The sequence below is a fragment of the Littorina saxatilis genome, linkage group LG13, assembly GCF_037325665.1.
Source record: "Littorina saxatilis isolate snail1 linkage group LG13, US_GU_Lsax_2.0, whole genome shotgun sequence".
In the NCBI taxonomy this organism is placed as follows: Eukaryota; Metazoa; Mollusca; class Gastropoda; order Littorinimorpha; family Littorinidae; genus Littorina; species Littorina saxatilis.
The window spans coordinates 20,582,816-20,602,815 of NC_090257.1; the positions used below are offsets into that span (position 1 = coordinate 20,582,816).

General features: G+C 41.6%; 1 protein-coding gene and 1 long non-coding RNA gene across 3 annotated transcripts in view; both read left to right on the forward strand.

The window, feature by feature from the left end:
* The window catches only part of LOC138983859 (uncharacterized), a 410,309-nt gene that overhangs the window by 241,534 nt on the left and 148,775 nt on the right, over positions 1-20,000 (forward strand). The window lies entirely within an intron of this gene.
* Positions 1-20,000, forward strand: part of LOC138983831 (uncharacterized) — a 45,653-nt gene that overhangs the window by 21,866 nt on the left and 3,787 nt on the right. For both annotated transcript variants that reach the window (XM_070357166.1, XM_070357165.1), the window contains exons 6-9: positions 8,084-8,307; positions 9,559-9,678; positions 14,692-15,048; positions 15,407-15,736. In XM_070357166.1, the coding sequence (XP_070213267.1) occupies positions 8,084-8,307; positions 9,559-9,678; positions 14,692-15,048; positions 15,407-15,736 (1,031 nt within the window). The remainder of the gene's footprint in view (positions 1-8,083; positions 8,308-9,558; positions 9,679-14,691; positions 15,049-15,406; positions 15,737-20,000) is intronic.

A 20,000-nucleotide genomic window follows, 5' to 3' on the forward strand; every position in this document is an offset into this window, starting at 1 on the left:
GAGAATGATTAACTTGCCGAAAAAGTCATCTTTGCAACGGATGTGCTGAGAGACACTTTACCATGAGAGGCACTGTGCTATTGCTTTAATTATTTCAATATTTTCAAAACGACACTTTACTTTCACGGAGGCTTCATCAAAATAATTTATTTCAAAAGTGTCCAATGAGAGATCCAACACAGCATTCAAAGCTAAACCTTAAAAATATTATTCTGGGTTTAACGGATAGGTACAGCATCATCAAGTTTTTGAAATCGATAGTATACAATACAAATCACGTCGTTTAAAGTAATATGAATACATTTAGTCATTCTGCTGTCCTTACAGAATGAAACTGAACACACTGCATTTTGTATTTGTTGCAAAGACTAGAAAGTCCTGGGATGTCCGAAATCCTTTAACATCAACAACAACAACAACAACAACAACAACAACAACAACAACAACAACCATAACAATGTGACAGGGGAGGCTACCGCTCCTTTCACAGCAGACTCTGCACCCGAGTTGTTGGCTTTTAAGTCAACACCGGTGGATTGTGGAATTTTGTTTGTGATGGGGTCTGGTGGTTTCCGATTGTCTGTATGTTCATGGAAACCTTCTGGTTTGCATAACAGTTTTTATAGGGCTAAGAAATTAGCCCTAACATTTTCAATCCTGTTTGATTGCACTTCGCCTCCCGAGGTGATCGTAGTGTTTCGGCACACGGTTACAACAATAACATCAACAATAACATCAACAACAACAAAATCATCATCATCATCAATGTAACAAAATAGGACTTTCCTAGTCTTGGTCATGTTCCGGAAGGTTTGAGTGAACCGAGATGCCGAGAGGATCGTCGTCATTTGATGACGTAACTCGTTGCGCTGTGACGTATTATTGACTACCACGACTGGATGCGTTGATCAACATGGAGTTGATGACATAGTTGTTGTGCGTGCTTTGGAAAGCGTGGAAACGTAAACAATTATTGTTGCAACATCGGTCCAGCGGCATGCTGATCCAATCCAAGGTGGAAGAAGGATGAAGTTCTTATTCCTACTTATGACGTTCCTGAGAACTGCGGTCCCGATTGCCAGTATTATCAGTCCCACGTCGTAACCTGTTGATGGATGTCCGACGTCCCGCACAGTTCTCAGTCAATGCAAACAAGCTCGAGTTGCGACAGCGTATTCACGCATTCGAGAGATTGTTCAACTCTAATGGCTTCGCGTGAACGAGGACAGAACGATAAGTGATACATGTGATCTGATAATGAAACGGAGATAAAAGGAAAACAAGTAGTCGATGAAGTGACTATGAACGCATATACGTAAAAGAAACGAGCCAATATTTGTAATCATCAATAAAAGATCTTAAAATAATCGAGAAGCGATTCGTGAAGTGGGTAGGGTGAGAATGTTTTAGACAGGTTTGTTTAATATCACACCCTACGCTACAAGTTTGGGGGCATTACGTCAGGGATATAAGCTGCATAATCCAGCTTATTCAAAATTTCCAAAATTCTATTCCAAATTGTTTGAATAGCATTTTTTTTTATCTCCTGTGAAATTATCTTATTGTTTGTCTGTTCGTTCATAAAGTGATTTATAAAGAACTTCATCTATTTTCCGACGTGTGTTAGGAAGCTTCACACGTCAGTAAAGAACATAAAAAAGCTAGTCTGTGTGTTGGCGTCGCACAGCCAAATAAATCTGTAAACGCTAATGCGGAAACCGGAGTTCTTCGCTGCATTATAAAAAAAAAAGAAGAAAAGTATTATTCTTTCACATAATACTTGTTTAACCACTGTTTCACATTGATTCACGTTTCACTGTGAGTGGTTGGCAAGGGTAGGACGTATTACGTAAGGGTAATTGTCTTCTCTTGAGAAAGAAAAACCGTTGGACGGGCAGGTAAAATCAGCAGATGGTTTTCCTGAGCATACTCTGGTTGATAGCTTCAGTTCCTATGTCAATGACAGATCATGATGATTTCAATGTTGAGTGGCTGGTTGATTAATTCAACTACAACGTTGATAGGATAATAAGCCGAGATTCGAACCATAGAGAGTAGAACGAATTACGGGCAGGTAAAATCGGCGGACGGTTTACCTGGACATACTCTGTTTGATAGCTTCAGTTCCTATGTCAATGACAGATCACGATGATTTCAATGTTGAGTGGCTGGTTGGTTAATTCAACTACAACGTTGATAGGATAATAAGCCGAGATTCGAACCATAGAGAGTATAACGAGTTATTCTATATAAAACGCGATTTATATTTAGAGAATACACTCGTGGGAGTAAAGTGTTGAGACATTTTACTGTAGAATCAATGACTCATTGTGTTAGTTATCGAGTAAGCGATAAATGAGTAGATTCTAAGGTGCCAACTTATTCAGATCGAAATGCAAACTAATTGATTCTTTGCTATCTAATACAAATAGCGTGACTTGTATTGATTTAGTAAAAGACAGATTAGGAACTCTCCTTTTCTTCGGGAGAGTATATATTCATTTCGTGGTTCAGTGACAAGTTGACAATCGTGACGTTTAAATGCAAACATCACGCACGCACAATCTTCGCAGCATGAGTGCTGTGGGAGATCCGAGTGAGCTCGATACAGAGCCAAATCAAAATGATATGGTTGAAGAAACCAGATCATCCAGTTCGCGCAGGAATGCGCAGAATGTTGTAATAAGCAACATACTCCCTCCAAAATCTTCAACTTCTCTTTTGAAGGAGTTAATTGAAGCTGGGAAAGAGATGGGTTTGGAGGGAAAAGAGCTGCAACTTTTCGTAAAAGAAGCGGCAACAACAGCCGCAGCAGCAGAGAGAGAAAGAGAAGAGAGAGAGAGAGAAAGAGAAAGAGAAGAGAGAGAGAGAGAAGAAAGAGAGAGAGAAAGAAATCGTCAATTCGAACTTGAGCAGTTACGCATTCAGACAGAGGGTCAAATTAATGCTAACAACAATAGCCACTCAAGAGACAGACGAAGAGACGATGACGACTTCATACCTAAGATTCCTTTCCTCGACGACAAAGATGACATAGAGTCTTGGTTCCAGCAGTTTGAACACTACGCCAGTGATCGTCAGTTGTCGGAAGAGAAGAAGGCATCAAGGTTAGTATACTTTCTAAAAGGAAAGGCCAGAATTATTTATTCCAAACTTTCCGATGAAGATATGCGCGATTACGAGGTCATGAAGAACGCGTTGTTTGAAGGTTTTCAACTCAATGCGGAAGAGTATCGGAAGAAGTTCCGAAACTCCAAACGCGATGCTACTGAAACGTACAAAGAGCACATCGCACGGTTAGATAGATATCTGACAAAATGGATCGAACTAGACCACTGTGACGACAGTGTACAAAATGTCAAAGATCTGTTTCTCAGAGAGCAGGTGTTCAATACACTTTCTCCTGAACTCGCGATCCACATCAAAGATCGTAAGCCAAAGTCAGCCAAAGAGATGGGTGTAGTTGCCATGGAATATGAACTCAACAGAAGTAATTCCAAACCCGCGGTGCGACAGGGAAATAGTTCCCATTCCAATGGAAATGGTTACCAAACCCGTCGTCATGAACACAAGCAAGGCGCGCAAGATAAGGAAAAACAAGGTAATTCAGGGGAGCAGAAAACCCACGGCAAAACACTCAGTGACGCTGAGAAAGCAAAGTTAAAAGCCGCCGGGGTTTGCTTTATCTGCAAATCTCCGTCTCATTTCGCGATGCAGTGCTCAAAAAGGAAGGCAAAACCCGGAAATACCTTGGCAGTTCAAGAAGAGGACGAGGAAAGCGAAGTTTCAAAGAAACTAGACAAGTTGTGCTCGACGTGCGAAAATAAGAATTTCTCGGAAGAAGTTTGGATCAAACTTGACGGTCAGATCGTCAAAGCGTTTAGAGATTCTGGATGCACTGGCATCATGGTGAGTTCCAAACTAGTCCCAGAAAGTAGCTACACGACCAAATGTAAAGAAACCATGTTGGCCGAGAAAGGCACAAAGAGAACGTGCAAAGTAGCAATCATGCACATTGACTCTCCGTATTTTGAATGTCGATCGGAAGTCACTGTCCTTGAAGATCCGGTTTATCCTGTACTCATTGGGAAATGGTACGGGATGGGTAAGAAGAAGAAGACTCCTTTGTACCCAGTGCGAGACCCAGAGTGGTACGCAAAAGAAGTAGCGGCAGCGGTCAGTACACGCAAAACAACCAAAGAAGAAGCGAGAGAACAGTCTCAGCCTCTCCCGAGTACTTCTTCTGGATGTGAGCAAAACGTCCCATTACTCACACCTGAAGATCTCCGCAAAGCACAGCGTGAAGATGTGACTTTGACCAGTGCACGGAAATTTGCGGAAACCGGCGAAATATCCGGTGGGGCGAAATTCCTGTACAAAAATGGCATTTTGTACAGATCCAGTCTAGACAGATTGGCAGTGGAGAAAAATAGGGTAGTTGTTCCAAAGTCCTTCAGAGCAAAAGTGCTCTCATTCAGTCACGACCACCCTATGGCAGGTCATTTGGGCCAGAAGAAAACCAGTGACAGAATTAAAATTGAATTCTGGTGGCCCGGTCTTTCCAACGACGTCAAGCGTCACTGCCTTTCGTGTGACATTTGTCAGAGAGCTGCACCAAAAAGCTGTGCAAAGAAAGTTCCTCTGGGGTACATGTCATCAGTCGGCCCAGTATTCAAAAGAGTAGCGGTCGACATTGTTGGTCCCATCATTCCCATGTCCGAAACCAAGAGTCAATATATCTTGGTCATGATGGACTATGCCACGCGTTACCCTGAAGCTACTCCGCTGAAAAACATCAGAGCCGAAACAGTAGCTAATGCGTTGTGGGAGATGTGGACGAGACTTGGCATCCCAGACGAAATTATCACCGATCAAGGAACACAGTTCACAAGTGACTTGATGAAAGAGGTGAATACATTTCTGATGATCAAGCACAAAATGACTGCGCCATTTCACCCACAAGCCAACGGTTTGGTGGAGCGTTTCAACGGCACCCTCAAAAGCATGCTGAAGAAACTAGCGATCGAACAACCTCGACTTTGGGATACATTTATTCCGGCGTTGTTGTTCGCTTATCGCGAAGCTCCCCAAGAGAGCATGGGTTTCTCACCATTCGAGCTCCTTTATGGCCGCACCATTAAAGGACCCATGCAAATCCTTCGTCAAACATGGACAGAGGAGAACCTCTCAGAGGAGGTGAAGACCACAGCAGAGCATGTAGTCAATTTGAGGAACAAAATCGAAGAGACATGCAATATAGCCAAAGCCAATCTCGGGAAAGCATCCCGAAGGCAAGCACAGTACTTCAACAAAAAGGCCGTCCCTCGCGAGGTTGAAGTTGGAAAGAAAGTACTCTTGTTGTGTCCTTTGAAACTCAACAAGCTAGAACTCGCTTGGAGGGGACCTTACGAGGTCATCGAGAAGATCAACCGCTGTGATTACAGGATCCAGATTGGATCAAAAAGGAAAGTGTATCACATCAACCTAATGAAAGAGTACGTCGAACGTGAACATGAGAATCACATTGACGCTACAGCCTCAAGCGAGGACGATCCTGAAGTTGATCCTGTTGAAGACGAACATGTGGCAGTAGTTATCGAAGAAGATAACACCATGGATGATGACATTTTTCAGGCAGACGCCCAGCGAACACTTCCTCTGCTGGAAACCGTTCGATCTGAAAATGTCGACCATGTGCAGTTCTCAGAAAAGCTATCCGAGCAAAAAAAGAAAGAGGTGTCCGAGATCTGTCAGGAGTTTGAGGGAAATTTCACTGATGTCCCTCTTACAACCAATCTGGAGCGAGCACAAATAAGGGTCTCTGAGTCAAAACCAGTGTTTGTTAGACCTCGTCCAATTCCCCATGCCATGGTGAAAACTGTTGAAGAGGAAATCGATGAGATGCTCAAACTCGGTGTCATCGAGCCCGCAAATTCACCATACAACTCGCCCATCGTTCTCGTGAAGAAGAAAGGCGGAAAATACCGTTTTTGCTGCGATCTACGCGGATTGAACAACATAGTAGTGTTCGACGCCGAACCCATCACTGACGTAGAACATCTATTTCAGAGTTTGGGCAAGGCAAAGTTCTTCACAAAACTGGATCTAACGAAAGGCTACTGGGCAATTCCTTTAGAGGAAGAAGACAGAAACAAGACGGCATTCACCACGTCAAAAGGACAATTCCGATGGGTGAATCTTCCATTCGGTTTGAAAACCGCAACCGGGATTTTCAATCGAATGATGCGCAAACTACTAGGTCCCATCAGACGACAGGATGTTCACCACTTCATGGATGATATCCTGATCGCAACGGAAACATGGGAAGAGCACTTGGTTGCGCTGAGAGCAGTTCTGCAGCGGCTGAAAGAGGCAAACTTAGCTGCGAAACCATCCAAATGTTACGTGGGGTTTGACCAACTCCCGTACCTCGGTCATGAAATTGGCAATGGGAAAAGATGGCCAGAGAGCGACAAAGTCGAAAAGATTCGACAGGCCGCCCCTCCTACCACAAAGAAGGAACTGCGTTCTTTTTTGGGATTGACAGGTTTCTACAGACAGTACATAGAATCCTACTCTTCCATCGCAATCCCTCTAACTGACATGACGAAAAAAGACCACCCAGAGAAACTGAGGTGGAATGACTCCAGCAAAGACAGTTTTGAGAAACTGAAAAACAAGATTTGTGAATCCCCAATCTTGTGCATGCCCGACAACACGAAGGAATTCGTGGTCAGGACGGATGCATCTGATCGTGGCATCGGCGCAGTCCTCATGCAGGAAAAAGACGGACAGTTACGTCCAATTTCCTACCAAAGTCGGAAGTTGAAGGGCGCAGAATCCAGATACGCCACTGTGGAGAAAGAATGCCTCGCAACAGTGTGGGGGATCGACAAGTTCGAGAGGTTTCTCTATGGCAAGCGTTTTACTCTGGAAACCGATCATCAGCCCTTGAAGTGTTTGCAGAAGCAACCCACGAACCCAAGGTTGATGAGGTGGGCTCTCCAGTTGCAACCATACAACTTCTCTGTGAGAGTCATCCCAGGCAAAGATAATCATGGTGCCGACTATCTGAGTCGAGCCACATACCACGAGTCAGGCTAGAAATGTGTCTAGCCGTCCAAATCGAGCGATTACCATCTTGTTTTGTTTTTGCAACTTAAAGGCCCTGTAAAACAGGTTATTGTGTTCGGCAATTTAAAGGCATGATAACACAGTTTGTTTGTGTTTATCAGAAATTCCTATTGTGTTTTATTTTAGATTAAATTGGGAATTTTATCTTATTCCATGGGGTTCTGTAACAAAATAGGACTTTCCTAGTCTTGGTCATGTTCCGGAAGGTTTGAGTGAACCGAGATGCCGAGAGGATCGTCGTCATTTGATGACGTAACTCGTTGCGCTGTGACGTATTATTGACTACCACGACTGGATGCGTTGATCAACATGGAGTTGATGACATAGTTGTTGTGCGTGCTTTGGAAAGCGTGGAAACGTAAACAATTATTGTTGCAACATCGGTCCAGCGGCATGCTGATCCAATCCAAGGTGGAAGAAGGATGAAGTTCTTATTCCTACTTATGACGTTCCTGAGAACTGCGGTCCCGATTGCCAGTATTATCAGTCCCACGTCGTAACCTGTTGATGGATGTCCGACGTCCCGCACAGTTCTCAGTCAATGCAAACAAGCTCGAGTTGCGACAGCGTATTCACGCATTCGAGAGATTGTTCAACTCTAATGGCTTCGCGTGAACGAGGACAGAACGATAAGTGATACATGTGATCTGATAATGAAACGGAGATAAAAGGAAAACAAGTAGTCGATGAAGTGACTATGAACGCATATACGTAAAAGAAACGAGCCAATATTTGTAATCATCAATAAAAGATCTTAAAATAATCGAGAAGCGATTCGTGAAGTGGGTAGGGTGAGAATGTTTTAGACAGGTTTGTTTAATATCACACCCTACGCTACAATCAACAAGAACAACAACAATAACATCAACAAAAACAACAACAACAACAACAACGACAACAACCCTCACCTTTAACTAAGCTGTTTTTGTCCTTGTTTTCTGCCACACAGCTCTGGCAGCATCATAACTAGCGCAGAGTTGCTGTTCTTAGACACGGGCAAGGTGAAGGACAGCGGTGTTGTGCAAAACGTCATCAGTTCTGCGGAGCGCGCCAGCCAATGGAAGCAGAGTGACGCGCGAGAGATGGGACAGTTTGTCGTCTGTTCGGACTGCATCAACGTTGATCTGGATTTCACACGAGTTCGAGAGCTGCCTCCACGGCCCGTGGTTGAAGGTAAATGAACTTGGTGACTTAATTGTTATCAACTATCGTGTGTGTGTGTGTGTGTGTGTCAGTGTGTGTGTGTGTGTGTGTGTGTGTGTGTGGGTGTGCGCGCGTGCCTGCGCGCGCGCGCGCGTGTGTGTGTGTGTGTGTGTGTGTGTATATATGTGTGTGTGTGTGTGTGTGTGTGCGTGTGTGTGTGTGTGTGCGCGTGCGTGCGTGCGTGAATGTGTGTGTGTTTGTGTGTGTGTGCGCGTGCGTGTGTGTGTGTGTGTGCGCGTGCGTGCGTGTGTGTGTGCGTGTGTATGTACGTGTGTACGTGTGTGTGTACGTGTGTGTGTGTGTGTGTGTTTAGTGGTATCCCCCGTTAAGACATTTAAGCATCTCAGATAATCATTTCTTAAAAAGGAGGGAGTTTTACAAATCGGTGTACTTTCACAGAGGCTATGAATAAGATATCTTTTTAAAAACCAAAAATCAGGGTCTTAAAAAAGGGAATGAGTCTCATAGCGGGAGGGGGGGTGTGGTGTCTGAAAAGCGGGGGGCGACCACCGTACAAAAACGACATAAACAGGTTTAATGAAGAACAATCATTCAATGTAGGGCTGCGAGTTACGCTTCTCAGTCCTGCACTAAAGTTGTTGGACTAGCAAAACCATGAAACCATCACAGTTTTATCAATGTTTTGATTTTCCTGCAAAATATATTTCTTTATAGAACGTTTGTTTGCTTATCAAAGACAGGATGTTTTAATTGTTTGACATATTTCAACTGTAAAACATAAACTGTAAGAATTACACCATGTGGACATTCTTTGCACATTTTTCTTTCACATTGTTCGCCTCTGTTCGTGCTCGGTAATTTTAGGCCAAAAAAAAAAATTGTCTGTTTAGGGTAACCCGACCGACCCTATCGATTTGGCGCCGACCCAAAAACTTTTTTTTGATTTCAAAAAAAAAAAAAAAAAAAAAGAGGTAAAAATGCTAAAAAGAGACATTTGGCGTTTCTTTCTCTCCCTTTCTCTCTGTTTTATGTATACGTTAGTTTTGAAACATGTATTCATCAAATATAAGAAGTGAATGTTCAGCCAACATAGCATTTACAAAAAAAAAACCAAAAAAAACAAAAAAACTTTACCTACCTACCGACCCTACTTTTTTTGGTCATGTTACCCTAAACAGACAATTTTTTTTTTTTGGCCTTAGCAAAACTCTTCCAATCTCCTCAGTGCACTAACATTAATACCCTTACCTTGTTTTTCAGGTACGAATTCATCCACGTCGTCGCCCGGCAAAAGCTCAGCGTCCACAAGCACTGACGGGTCATCGGGAAGCCAGGCGGGCGTCACCGATTTTGAACTCACCACACTTGTCACTCCACCCAGTACGTTGTGAATTATTTGATTCTATTTCTTTTTGCCCGTAAAGGATACTTTCTTTCCCGTGTCAACGGTTATGTATACCACCATTATTCTGTTCAGGATTTTACATGGGTTGCGAGTCAGGCTTTTCATGATAATAGGGCCTACATGGGATGCTTGTCGGGCGTTTACACTCTAAACAGAATTAAACATATTTTGAACATCTTTTTGTAACAAGATTTGAACACTTTGTGACATTGTACATAGTTCTGCTGGCAAAAGTAGCACACATATAGTGTTCACATTATTAACACATTGTGTTCACAGGTGTTCATTTGAATACTATGTGGATTATTTTGTGTGCCTCTTTCGCTAGAAGAACTGTGTACCGTGTCACAAAGTGTTCAAACATTGTGACAGAAATGTGTTCAAATTGTGTTCAATTCTGTTTATAGTGTACATGGGATGTGAGTGTCGTTCCACCTAGACACTAAAACTCCGCAGTGTCGCCATTTGCATACATTCGGATTTCCTTTGCTGGATCCGTTTTGCACATTGACACAAGTTTCAATTACAAAATGAGCTAGTCCAGCACAATAATTTCCAACTCAGCACAAAAAGCACTAAAAAGACTGTAGATTTATGGAATGTACAGAAAGTAGTTGTTACCACATGTAAAAACTTCCTGGATAGATGTAAGGTGTTTAACACGTTAGTTTTTACGGGAAAGAAAGTATCTCTCATGATTTGCTCATTGTTTCTTTTTCAATGTTGTGCGATTCAAAATTTACTTGGCCTTGTTCTCTCTTTTCTTTGTGGGCACTGGTGCTTGTATGATTTTGAAACTTTAGCGATTTCTGTCTTCTGCCGATGTTTTTTTTTCTGTATATACGTGAAATCAGTATGTGTGCATGTCTCTGTATGTCTGCTGTTCAAAATGTTTCCCGCCCTATTTACAAGATGACAGTATTCTAGTTTTCAGTGTTTAACTTCTGTGAGATATATACTTGTCAGGATAAGAAGTGAATGTGTGCGTTTATATTCAGGGGCGGACGAGGGGGGGGGGTTTCTGGGGTTTCCGGAAACACCACCCCCCCCCCCCTCCCAGCCAAAAAAAAATGTGTGGTTTTTTTGGGTATTAATCAGTGACAAAATCTGCTGCCTGAAACTGGTAATGATCATCCTCAGATTCAGAATGCACCAGATTGCACCATTTTGCATCCTTTTTTTCAAAATTTTCCGGGGGGGCATGCCCCCGGACCCCCCTAGCAAGCTAGGCGCTTTGCGCCGTCAGCTCGGCGCTTCGCGCCTTCACACCCATATCTTCACAATATACTTTTGGGAAACCCCCCCCCCGTAAAATGAACTGATCCGCCCCTGATATTCACTGCATGCAGCTACTTTTATCTGTTGACATGCTGAAATACGAATTCTCAATATAGCAATGTGCAAGATTTGTGGTAATTAATCATTAACAGCTTTCGCTTTTGTTAATACTGACAGAAACTAAAACATTATCTAATAATCAGACAGTTTTGTGAGGTTGTACTAAAAATCAATCTGATTTTAACTGCAACATGTGCACTAAAAACTTCAAATTTAACGTATTGTTTTATTAGTTTTGTTTTGTTTTATAGACAACACTTCTGAGTATCTCTTGACGAGTGAGTTGCTCTTTGTACTGCCGATATTAATGACACTACGAGGATTGATTGGTTTTAACAATTTTTTTGTTCTTTACTCTTCTATTTTTGCTTTGTTTTCTGTTGGCTTGCATGGGTTTCTTCAGCACGGCGTTTACCTTCGAAGGGCTTTGCAACCTCACAGTTTCTTTGCTTTCTTGACCTAAGATTAAATTTACACACAAGTATATTATCTACTGTAAGATCATGTGCTTGTGATTGATATTATAATGTGCAATTCTTTATCTCACAACAAGAAACTTTGCCCCCTGGTCATGCCTAAGTATATTGTATGTGTCGTTAATTTGAAAATGTGCAGATATTAAATAATAATATTATTTAAATCAATGTGATAATTTGCAGATATATCATTGGTGTACTTGATACTTTAATTACATCAATGTGTTCTGTGTCATATCTAGTCACATATACTTTATTATGACTGAAAACTTAATGAAGTTGAAAAACAAAAACCGAAGTTAAGTGTATTTGACGTATAATCAAAGCTTTGAAACAATAAAATAGTACATGCATGTGTACACATTAAGAATGTTTTGTTTGAGTTTTCTTGAAGATGGTGCAAGGTTTCTTGGTGTTCATTTCTGTCTTTCTTTTTTCTTTTTTTCTTTTTTTTTTTTAAGGTGACAGGTTTTAGGCAAATTGCTTTTGTGCTAAATTTTCTGGCATGCTCTTTTGGGGTTTTGTTTTCGTCAGCTTTTGATTGTTTTCTTGTTGTGAATATTGAACTGTATTGTGTGGGTTTTTTTCTCTCAATTTTTCTCGTTCTTCTATTCATCACCAACCGCTCTTTCTTTGCCTGGCCGTTACTCATAGACATTCAATCACAGACTTGAAAGAACACCAGACTTCAAACTGGCAGAAACCGACAGGAAAATAAGCCAGAAAAATAAAGCCATATAGCCACACAGTGACACAGTCACGCGAGCGCGCACACACACATACACACACACACACACACACACACACACACACACACACACACTCACACACACACACACACACACACACACACACACACACACACACACACACACACACACACACACTGATGAATAAATATATAAATACATAAATAAAAACAAAAAATGAATAATATGGGTGTTAATGCCAAGGTGGGCCAGATCTCGATAATATCGTGTAAGAAGCTGGTCTCTGTCAGTACATGTATGTATTGATTTAATTTAGGGTGGGGTGTTTTTTTCGTTCATGGGCTGAAACTCCCACGGCTTTTACGTGTATGACCGTTTTTACCCCGCCATTTAGGCAGCCATACGCCGCTTTCGGAGGAAGCATGCTGGGTATTTTCGTGTTTCTATAACCCACCGAACTCTGACATGGATTACAGGATCTTTTTCGTGCGCACTTGGTCTTGTGCTTGCGTGTACATGTACACACGGGGGTGTTCGGACACCGAGGAGAGTCTGCACACAAAGTGGACTCTGAGAAATAAATCTCTCGCCGAACGTGGGGACTGACGAACTCACGCTGACAGCGGCCAACTGGATATAAATCCAGCGCGCTACCGACTGAGCTACATCCCCGCCCATTTAATTTAGTGACCAAGCATAACTTTGCAAAACTAAACGAAACGAAACAAAGCAAAACAAAACCAAATAAAGCAAAAAACAAAGAAATAATAAAACACCATTGAATGAACAAGGGCTCAAAGCTGAACCGGACTGAACCGATCTGAACTAAAGTTATGCCATTTTAATTCAGACATGCAAACAGCTTATCCTGTAGTAACAAATATACATACACATACACCCACACACTTAACATAGGACACAAAACCACTGGTCCTTGACATCATCAACAGGCCGTCAGTCATGGAGAACGTTCTTTATGCCCTGGCGGATTTGTCATCTTGCCAAACAGATGTTTTTCCGTCTCTGTTTTGACGTGCACGCGTCATGTGACATGTACAGCAGCAGACGATGTACTGGTACACGGATGTCGCACGACTTACATTTATTGGGGTATGGGGGCAGGGGAGGGGGGGTGAGGGAAGCTGTAGCAGAAGGTTGATTGTTTGTTGGTTTTTAACGTCCTTTCAACATATTTATATAGCTATGCGGAACAGATGCAAATTAAATGTGTTTACTTTCTTACTTCTCTCGGTGTTGTCCGTGTTTTAAACTTTTTATATTTAGGTCTACCACTGTAAAATGAAGAAGGTTCTAACAGATCTTGTCTTTTTCTACTTGTTGCTTCACATCTTAAAAGTCCTGATCGCCTTCTAAAAGTTAAAAATGTCCCGAAATAAAACTCTAGAGTATATACTATGCACTGTTGTGATTGCCACAAAGTTATTTTACGTACACACAATTGACAATAGTAGGGGAAGGCATCGTAGGGTGGAAAGATGGCGACGTGGGGGGGGGGGGGGGGGCAGTTGGGGGGTGGATGCGTCAGGAGGAACTATTTCCATAAATCACGCAAGCAGAGAGAGAGTAAGCAGTTTCGTACAAAGAAGCCTTTAGTATGACAATACACACAATTATTATAAGAACTGATGTCAACCTACTGACGTTATTGCTGTCATACAAAACGAGCAATGTGGACATGGTACCTGTAGATGTCACTCTCAAGCGGTTCGACATTTACATGTCTTTGATCTTCTCTACACTAAAGGGGAGGGTATAGCAACAGCAAAGCTAAATCACCGGTGTATTAACATGCCAACCACAGCAATGTTACGCCCATGTACGAGTGTGGGGTACAGGTGCAGAGAGACGGAGAGGTGTATGTCTTTTTCTGAGTCCAAGATTCAAAGGTAGACACAGATACACATACATACTGTACACACGGAAATACACAAACACACACTTATACAGACAGACAGTCATTCAGACAGAAAGATAGACAAAAAAAACACACACATATACACTCTCTCACACACACACGTACACACACACATACATACACACGCACACACACGCACACGCACGCACGCACTAACACACACACACACATTATACACACACACATGCGCGCGCGTACGGGCGCCGGAAGGCAGGCACGCGCGCACACACGCGCTCACATACACACACACGCACACACACACATACACACACAAACACACACACACCAACAAACCCGCGACCAACCAACCAACCAGCCAAACAACCAACCAAAAAATCAAACAAGCAAGCACACAAGCAATCAACCAACCAGGCAACTAGGTATTTAGGCAGCCAACCAAGAAACTAAGCAACCAAGAAACTCACCCTTCGGTTTCTTTGAGCAATATATTATTTTAAACGTATTTTTCGATTGTTACAGTTTTAATTTTATTTCATATTTGTATTGTTATTATTATTTGTTGTGCAGATGTAGTTCTTCGGAATACTACCCCTTTTCTAAGCGACGGCCATTTTGTCATTGCCTGTGACGTCACACACGCATCTGATTGGTCGTTGCTTAGTGTGGAATTCAAACCAGACAACTTTACATCCAAAGAGCCGCCGATCCTTCTCGCAACACTCCGAAGGAATTCTCCGACTTCTCCCGAAGTGGCGGAATCCGTGCGACCTAGAATCTTCGCATTTCCCGATACGTCAACAGAAAGTGTGGGCCTTGTGGTGAACGTCACTTCCGTGACATGCGCAGACAGGGGAGACTACTGGTGTCGCCTGAAGATGAAGGACGGACGGGAGTTATCTGACTTCGGTCGTGTCGGAATACTGGGTATGAATTTCATCCTTTTTTTTTTTTTTTTAAGAGATGGTGATGTAGATTATTTTACGCGTAGTCATTGTCCACAGCTAGATAAACATGCCGGCCTGTTGATTTCTGCAGAAACATCGTCGAAAAGTACTCATATTGACTTTTTTTTTAAATTGGATTTTTTGTCTGTAAATCTACTTGGCGTGATGCTAATGTGTTTAAATGATCGTGCTTCTATCGCCTTAAGTTTGTTTGGTGTGTGTGTGTGTGTGTGTGTGTGTGTGTGTGTGTGTGTGTGTGTGTGTGTGTGTGTGTTTCGACTTATATGCATAGTTTATAATGAACTTCTAAGTTCTCAAAACAATGCTTCTTATCCCAGAGCTGCCGACAAAACCAGCGATAAAGGAAACATGGAGTTCACAGACATGGGACGCAACTCCAATCTACTCGTGCTCAGCAAAACTGGGTTACCCCCCTGGAAAACTGACACTAAGCGTCGCAAACGACGGGGGCTCCAATCTCCGCCCCATATCCGGTCACGTGAGTGATGGAATTGACTGCGAGGCTCGGGCGGAAGTGCAGGTGTCCTCTCTGGATTCTGGGTTGCTAGGCAACGCTTCACGTCTCGTGTGTCAGCTGTTCAGTCAACATCTCCAACTGCTGGATTCTACGGAATATTCCGTGTCCCACGAGATAGTTCTCGCTAGGAGTAAGTATATATATATGACTAAGTGCCAAAAGGTGCGCACGAAAAGCGGACAAAGGGGCTAAAAAATAAAAGTTGACAAACACGACTGATATTGTGATTTTTGTTAAGACAACAGATGCTGGAACCCAATTACGAAAAGAAAAGATAAATTTACCCAAATGATTTTACAAATAACGATAATTTTGTTCGTTATATCATTCAAAACGGCACTGAGTCATAGCATTAAGGTTATCTCGCACGTTTTTAAAGCTAGGGCTTTGAAACTTGGCACACAACCAAAGTATAATGACCTCCAGGTATGGTGCACATCACATTAAACAACATTGAATTTCAAGGTCACAGCGAGGTTAAATTTCCTTTGCAAACTGGAAAATTGTCGTTGTCACGTCTTACATGTTTTAATACTAGATCAGTTAGACTTTACACACTTCACATACTTTCAGCATTTTTATAAAACCTCATTAAAAGTGACCTGCTTGTTAATCTTTGTCAAAGTTCAAGGTCACAGCGGGGTCACATCTGGTCCAAATGTGGAATATTTTCAATTTATTCAGCGCGTTTATAGCACGAGCTTTGAAAATACACACAGTTCTAGTGTATAATGTTCACACACGATTAAAGTCTGGTTGAAAAAGTCAAGGTCACAGCAGGGTCGCGTTGAGGTCAAACATATACATTTTTCAATGAGGTTTTCTCATATGTTTTTGAAGCTAGGGCCTTGAAACTTGGCACACTACGCAAGTTAAATTAAACCTCATCAAATTCCAAGGTCACAGTGAGGTTAAAGATCCTTTAAGGATATTTTCTAAAAAAGGTGACCGCCTGGTTAATGTTTGTCAAATTTCAAGGTCACAGCAGTGCCATCTGGCTTAAACTTTGAAAAATTGTCAATTTCTTCAACTAGTTTTATAGTGTTTGAAGTCATTCACACATGATGAAAGTCTGGTTGATAAAATCAAACGTCAAGGTCGCAGCGGGGTCGCATTGAAGTCAGACACATACAATTGTCATTTTCACGAACGCCTTTTAAGCAACACCTTTGAAACTTCACACATTCCAAAGTTTTGATGTTGTTTGGTTATAATCAAAGTGTGGTCAATTTCCATGATTGAGAGCATTCAGAGGGGTCAAGTTGAGGTCACACAAAAGAGATTAAATTGTCGACACAACAGATGAGACTGGCTACCACTGTTTATTTTAATACACTTTTATGCAAATTTTAAATTGTGTTCAACCATATACACCAAACTCACCCAAACTCCGGAAACATCCAAGAAAAGGAAAAATGTGTCCAAGCAAGGAAAAACGCCATTTCTTCAAAGGCTGGAATAACTACAGAGGCAGCCGCGTCATTACACACAATGCAATTACGTCATACATCATACATTTCTATGAGTCATGTTGAATGGAATGGTGGCATGTGCCTCTATTCTAGCTAACAACAAAGCTGAAAAAATGAATATTATCTGTTTGTTTTGTTTGCTTTACCCGTACGAGACCTTTCTGTGACCTTGACATGTGACAAGGATCTACCTTAACTTCTTTAAGTCGGAGTTGAGAGTTGTGTGATGTTTGAAGGCTCTCCCTTTAAAAACAACTGAGATAATGATGCATTTTCGTGTTTTTGATTTGCCCATGTGACCTTGAGATTCGACAAAGGTCAACAAGACTTTTACCGTGTATGGAGGCTATTAAGCCCAAAGATGTGAACTTTCAAGGTTCTTGCTTTGAAAAACTCTGAGAAAAAGGTTATGTTTTTTTTTTTTACCCACACGAGACCCTGCTGTGACCTTCACATTTCTCAAGGATCAACCTTGAATTCTCCATGTTGAACAATCATTAAGCAAAAGCGTTGTTTGAAGTTTGAAGGTTCTAGCTTCAAAAATCTCTGAAAAAATATGTTTCATCCGTTTTCTGAACCACATGTGACCCAGCCGTGACCTTGAAATCTGACAAGGGTCAACAAGACTTTTACCATGCATGGGGGCGATTAAACCCCAAATGTGTGTGAAGTTTCAAGGTTTCAACTTAAAAAACGTCTGAGAAAAATATACATTTTCCTTTTTGGACAATGTGTTGCACGCAAGACAACACGACAAACGCTCGTGTTATCATTCTTTTACTTTAAGGTCGACTTGCGTGCCCGCTCTTTCGCTAATCTCAATTAAAATTCATCTTAGAAGTTCGGTTTTATTACGCTTTTAATTAAGAAGATTAAACTAAGACAACAAATAGTTAGTTTTACCCATTAAACTCGATAAGGTAGTGACATTTTATGTTGAACGCAAGAAGGTGTCGCACGCAAGATCTGAAAAGATGTTGACGACATAATTTCAACACTTGATAGCGCAATCGTGGTTCGTGATTTCTTCACAAATTTTGAACACAGAATGTGTCACGTGGTTCCGTAAATGAAGTAGATCTTTGTACATGTAAATTTTGTTTTTAAAAGAAAATAACCGTTAATTACCGAACATTTTGTCGCACGCAAGATATGACGAAATTTTCAAATCGTTTTCAAAAATGCTGTTCAAAAGTTCTGCAGTCTTTGCTGGATTACTTGAAAGACAGCAGTTTGATACACCGTTATCGCTTGACGTGTCGACATCAATTCCAGAGTTTTTGAAAAAGAAATTTAGTAAATATCTGCGATTGAAAAATGTATGCCGTGATGACGAATCATCTTGCGTGCGACACCTTAAAATTCGGTTATCGAAAAAAAAAAAATTCTCTCGAGATTTAGATTTGACGTTTGGTCTCGTCTGTAAAGCGATGTTTCAGGCATTCAATCAAACTAAATGCAATTCATTTGTGCTTCTTGTTATTTTTCTGTGGCATATTCAAAACACGAGGTATCACGATGTCCTTTTTCAGATGGCCGGTTTTGGCGTTATTTTTGACTTTAAACAAAGATAACTTCAAAACCGTTCAAGTCAGACACACGAAATTATGTCCACTATCTCTTCGCACATTCATCCACACACACACCAATTTTCAGCAGACACACGTTTTTAGAAACATTTTTATTGTAAAACAAAGTCGTCTTCTGTTCTGTGAGCACCTTTTGGCACTTAGTCATATAGCCATAAAATACGTATTCCGGAAATAACCCTGTCGGCTAATTATGGATTGTGGTAGAGTTGCCCTTCCTTGAAAACAGTGAGTCAAACAACACGTGACTTATCTACATGTGGTCACTCGATCTGTACTCAATCACTGACATCCGCAATAACGACAGTAAGCTGGTTATTGTTTTCACATTATGTCCATGTGCATTTCCTGAACATATAAAATATGAATAAACATTTTTCAAACCAGTAACGATTGTCAGCTCCGATGTGCGTACTTTCGAACGAAAAGATCGTTATAGTAAGCGGACAGCACGGATCAGACCTAATCCCTCACTGGGGTGTCAGTCGTTTGCATGATTCCACTGGCACAGATCGTCCGTCGCCGGGTGCAGAGACACGACCATCGCTAGTGACTAGCCTTCAATGGCACGTGTCGCTTGACTCAGTGTTTGTGAAGAAAAGCAAGGAAAACCAGGGAAAGTTACTCTTCCACAAGCGACAAAACGTCGTCCATTGTAAGGCACAAAAAAAAATAGTCTGTTTACGGTAACCCGACCGACCCTATTTTTTTCACGCGACCCTAGACTTTTTTTGGCATTTGGGGGAAAAAAAAAAAAAATCTTGGTTTTTTTTGCAAAATAACGTAAAAATATGGTTTTTTGGAAGAAAAAAAAAATCCCGACCTACCGACCCTATTTTTTTGGCCTATGTTACCGTAAACAGACCTATTTTGGGGGGGGGCCTAATCAAATACGTCTCAAAACTCACCACTCCGATTTTTGCATTGACCTCATTTTATTGAACAAGACATGTCATGGTATGAGTAAGCATTTGACAGGTGTAGCCAGAAATAACTCCGTGTTTGGCACACTAATTGTTGCCTGTCCGTGTGTCAGTGTTTGTGTTTGTTTGTCCACCTGCCTGTTTGTCTGTTTGAAAAAATCTACGTGCAAAAGGAGAGAGAGAGAGAGAGAGAGAGAGAGAGAGAGAGAGAGAGAGAGAGAGAGAGAGAGAGAGAGAGAGAGAGAGAGAGAGAGAGAGAGAGAGAGACTCAGACTCAGAACTTTATTACAAAAAGATAAAGGTTTTAGGCAAAGCCTAATCTTCCAACCTGTCCTTTATACAACACATAAAGACAGACGCACATAAAAAATATAAATTCAATCACATAGAGAGAGACAGCAAGCCAGCCA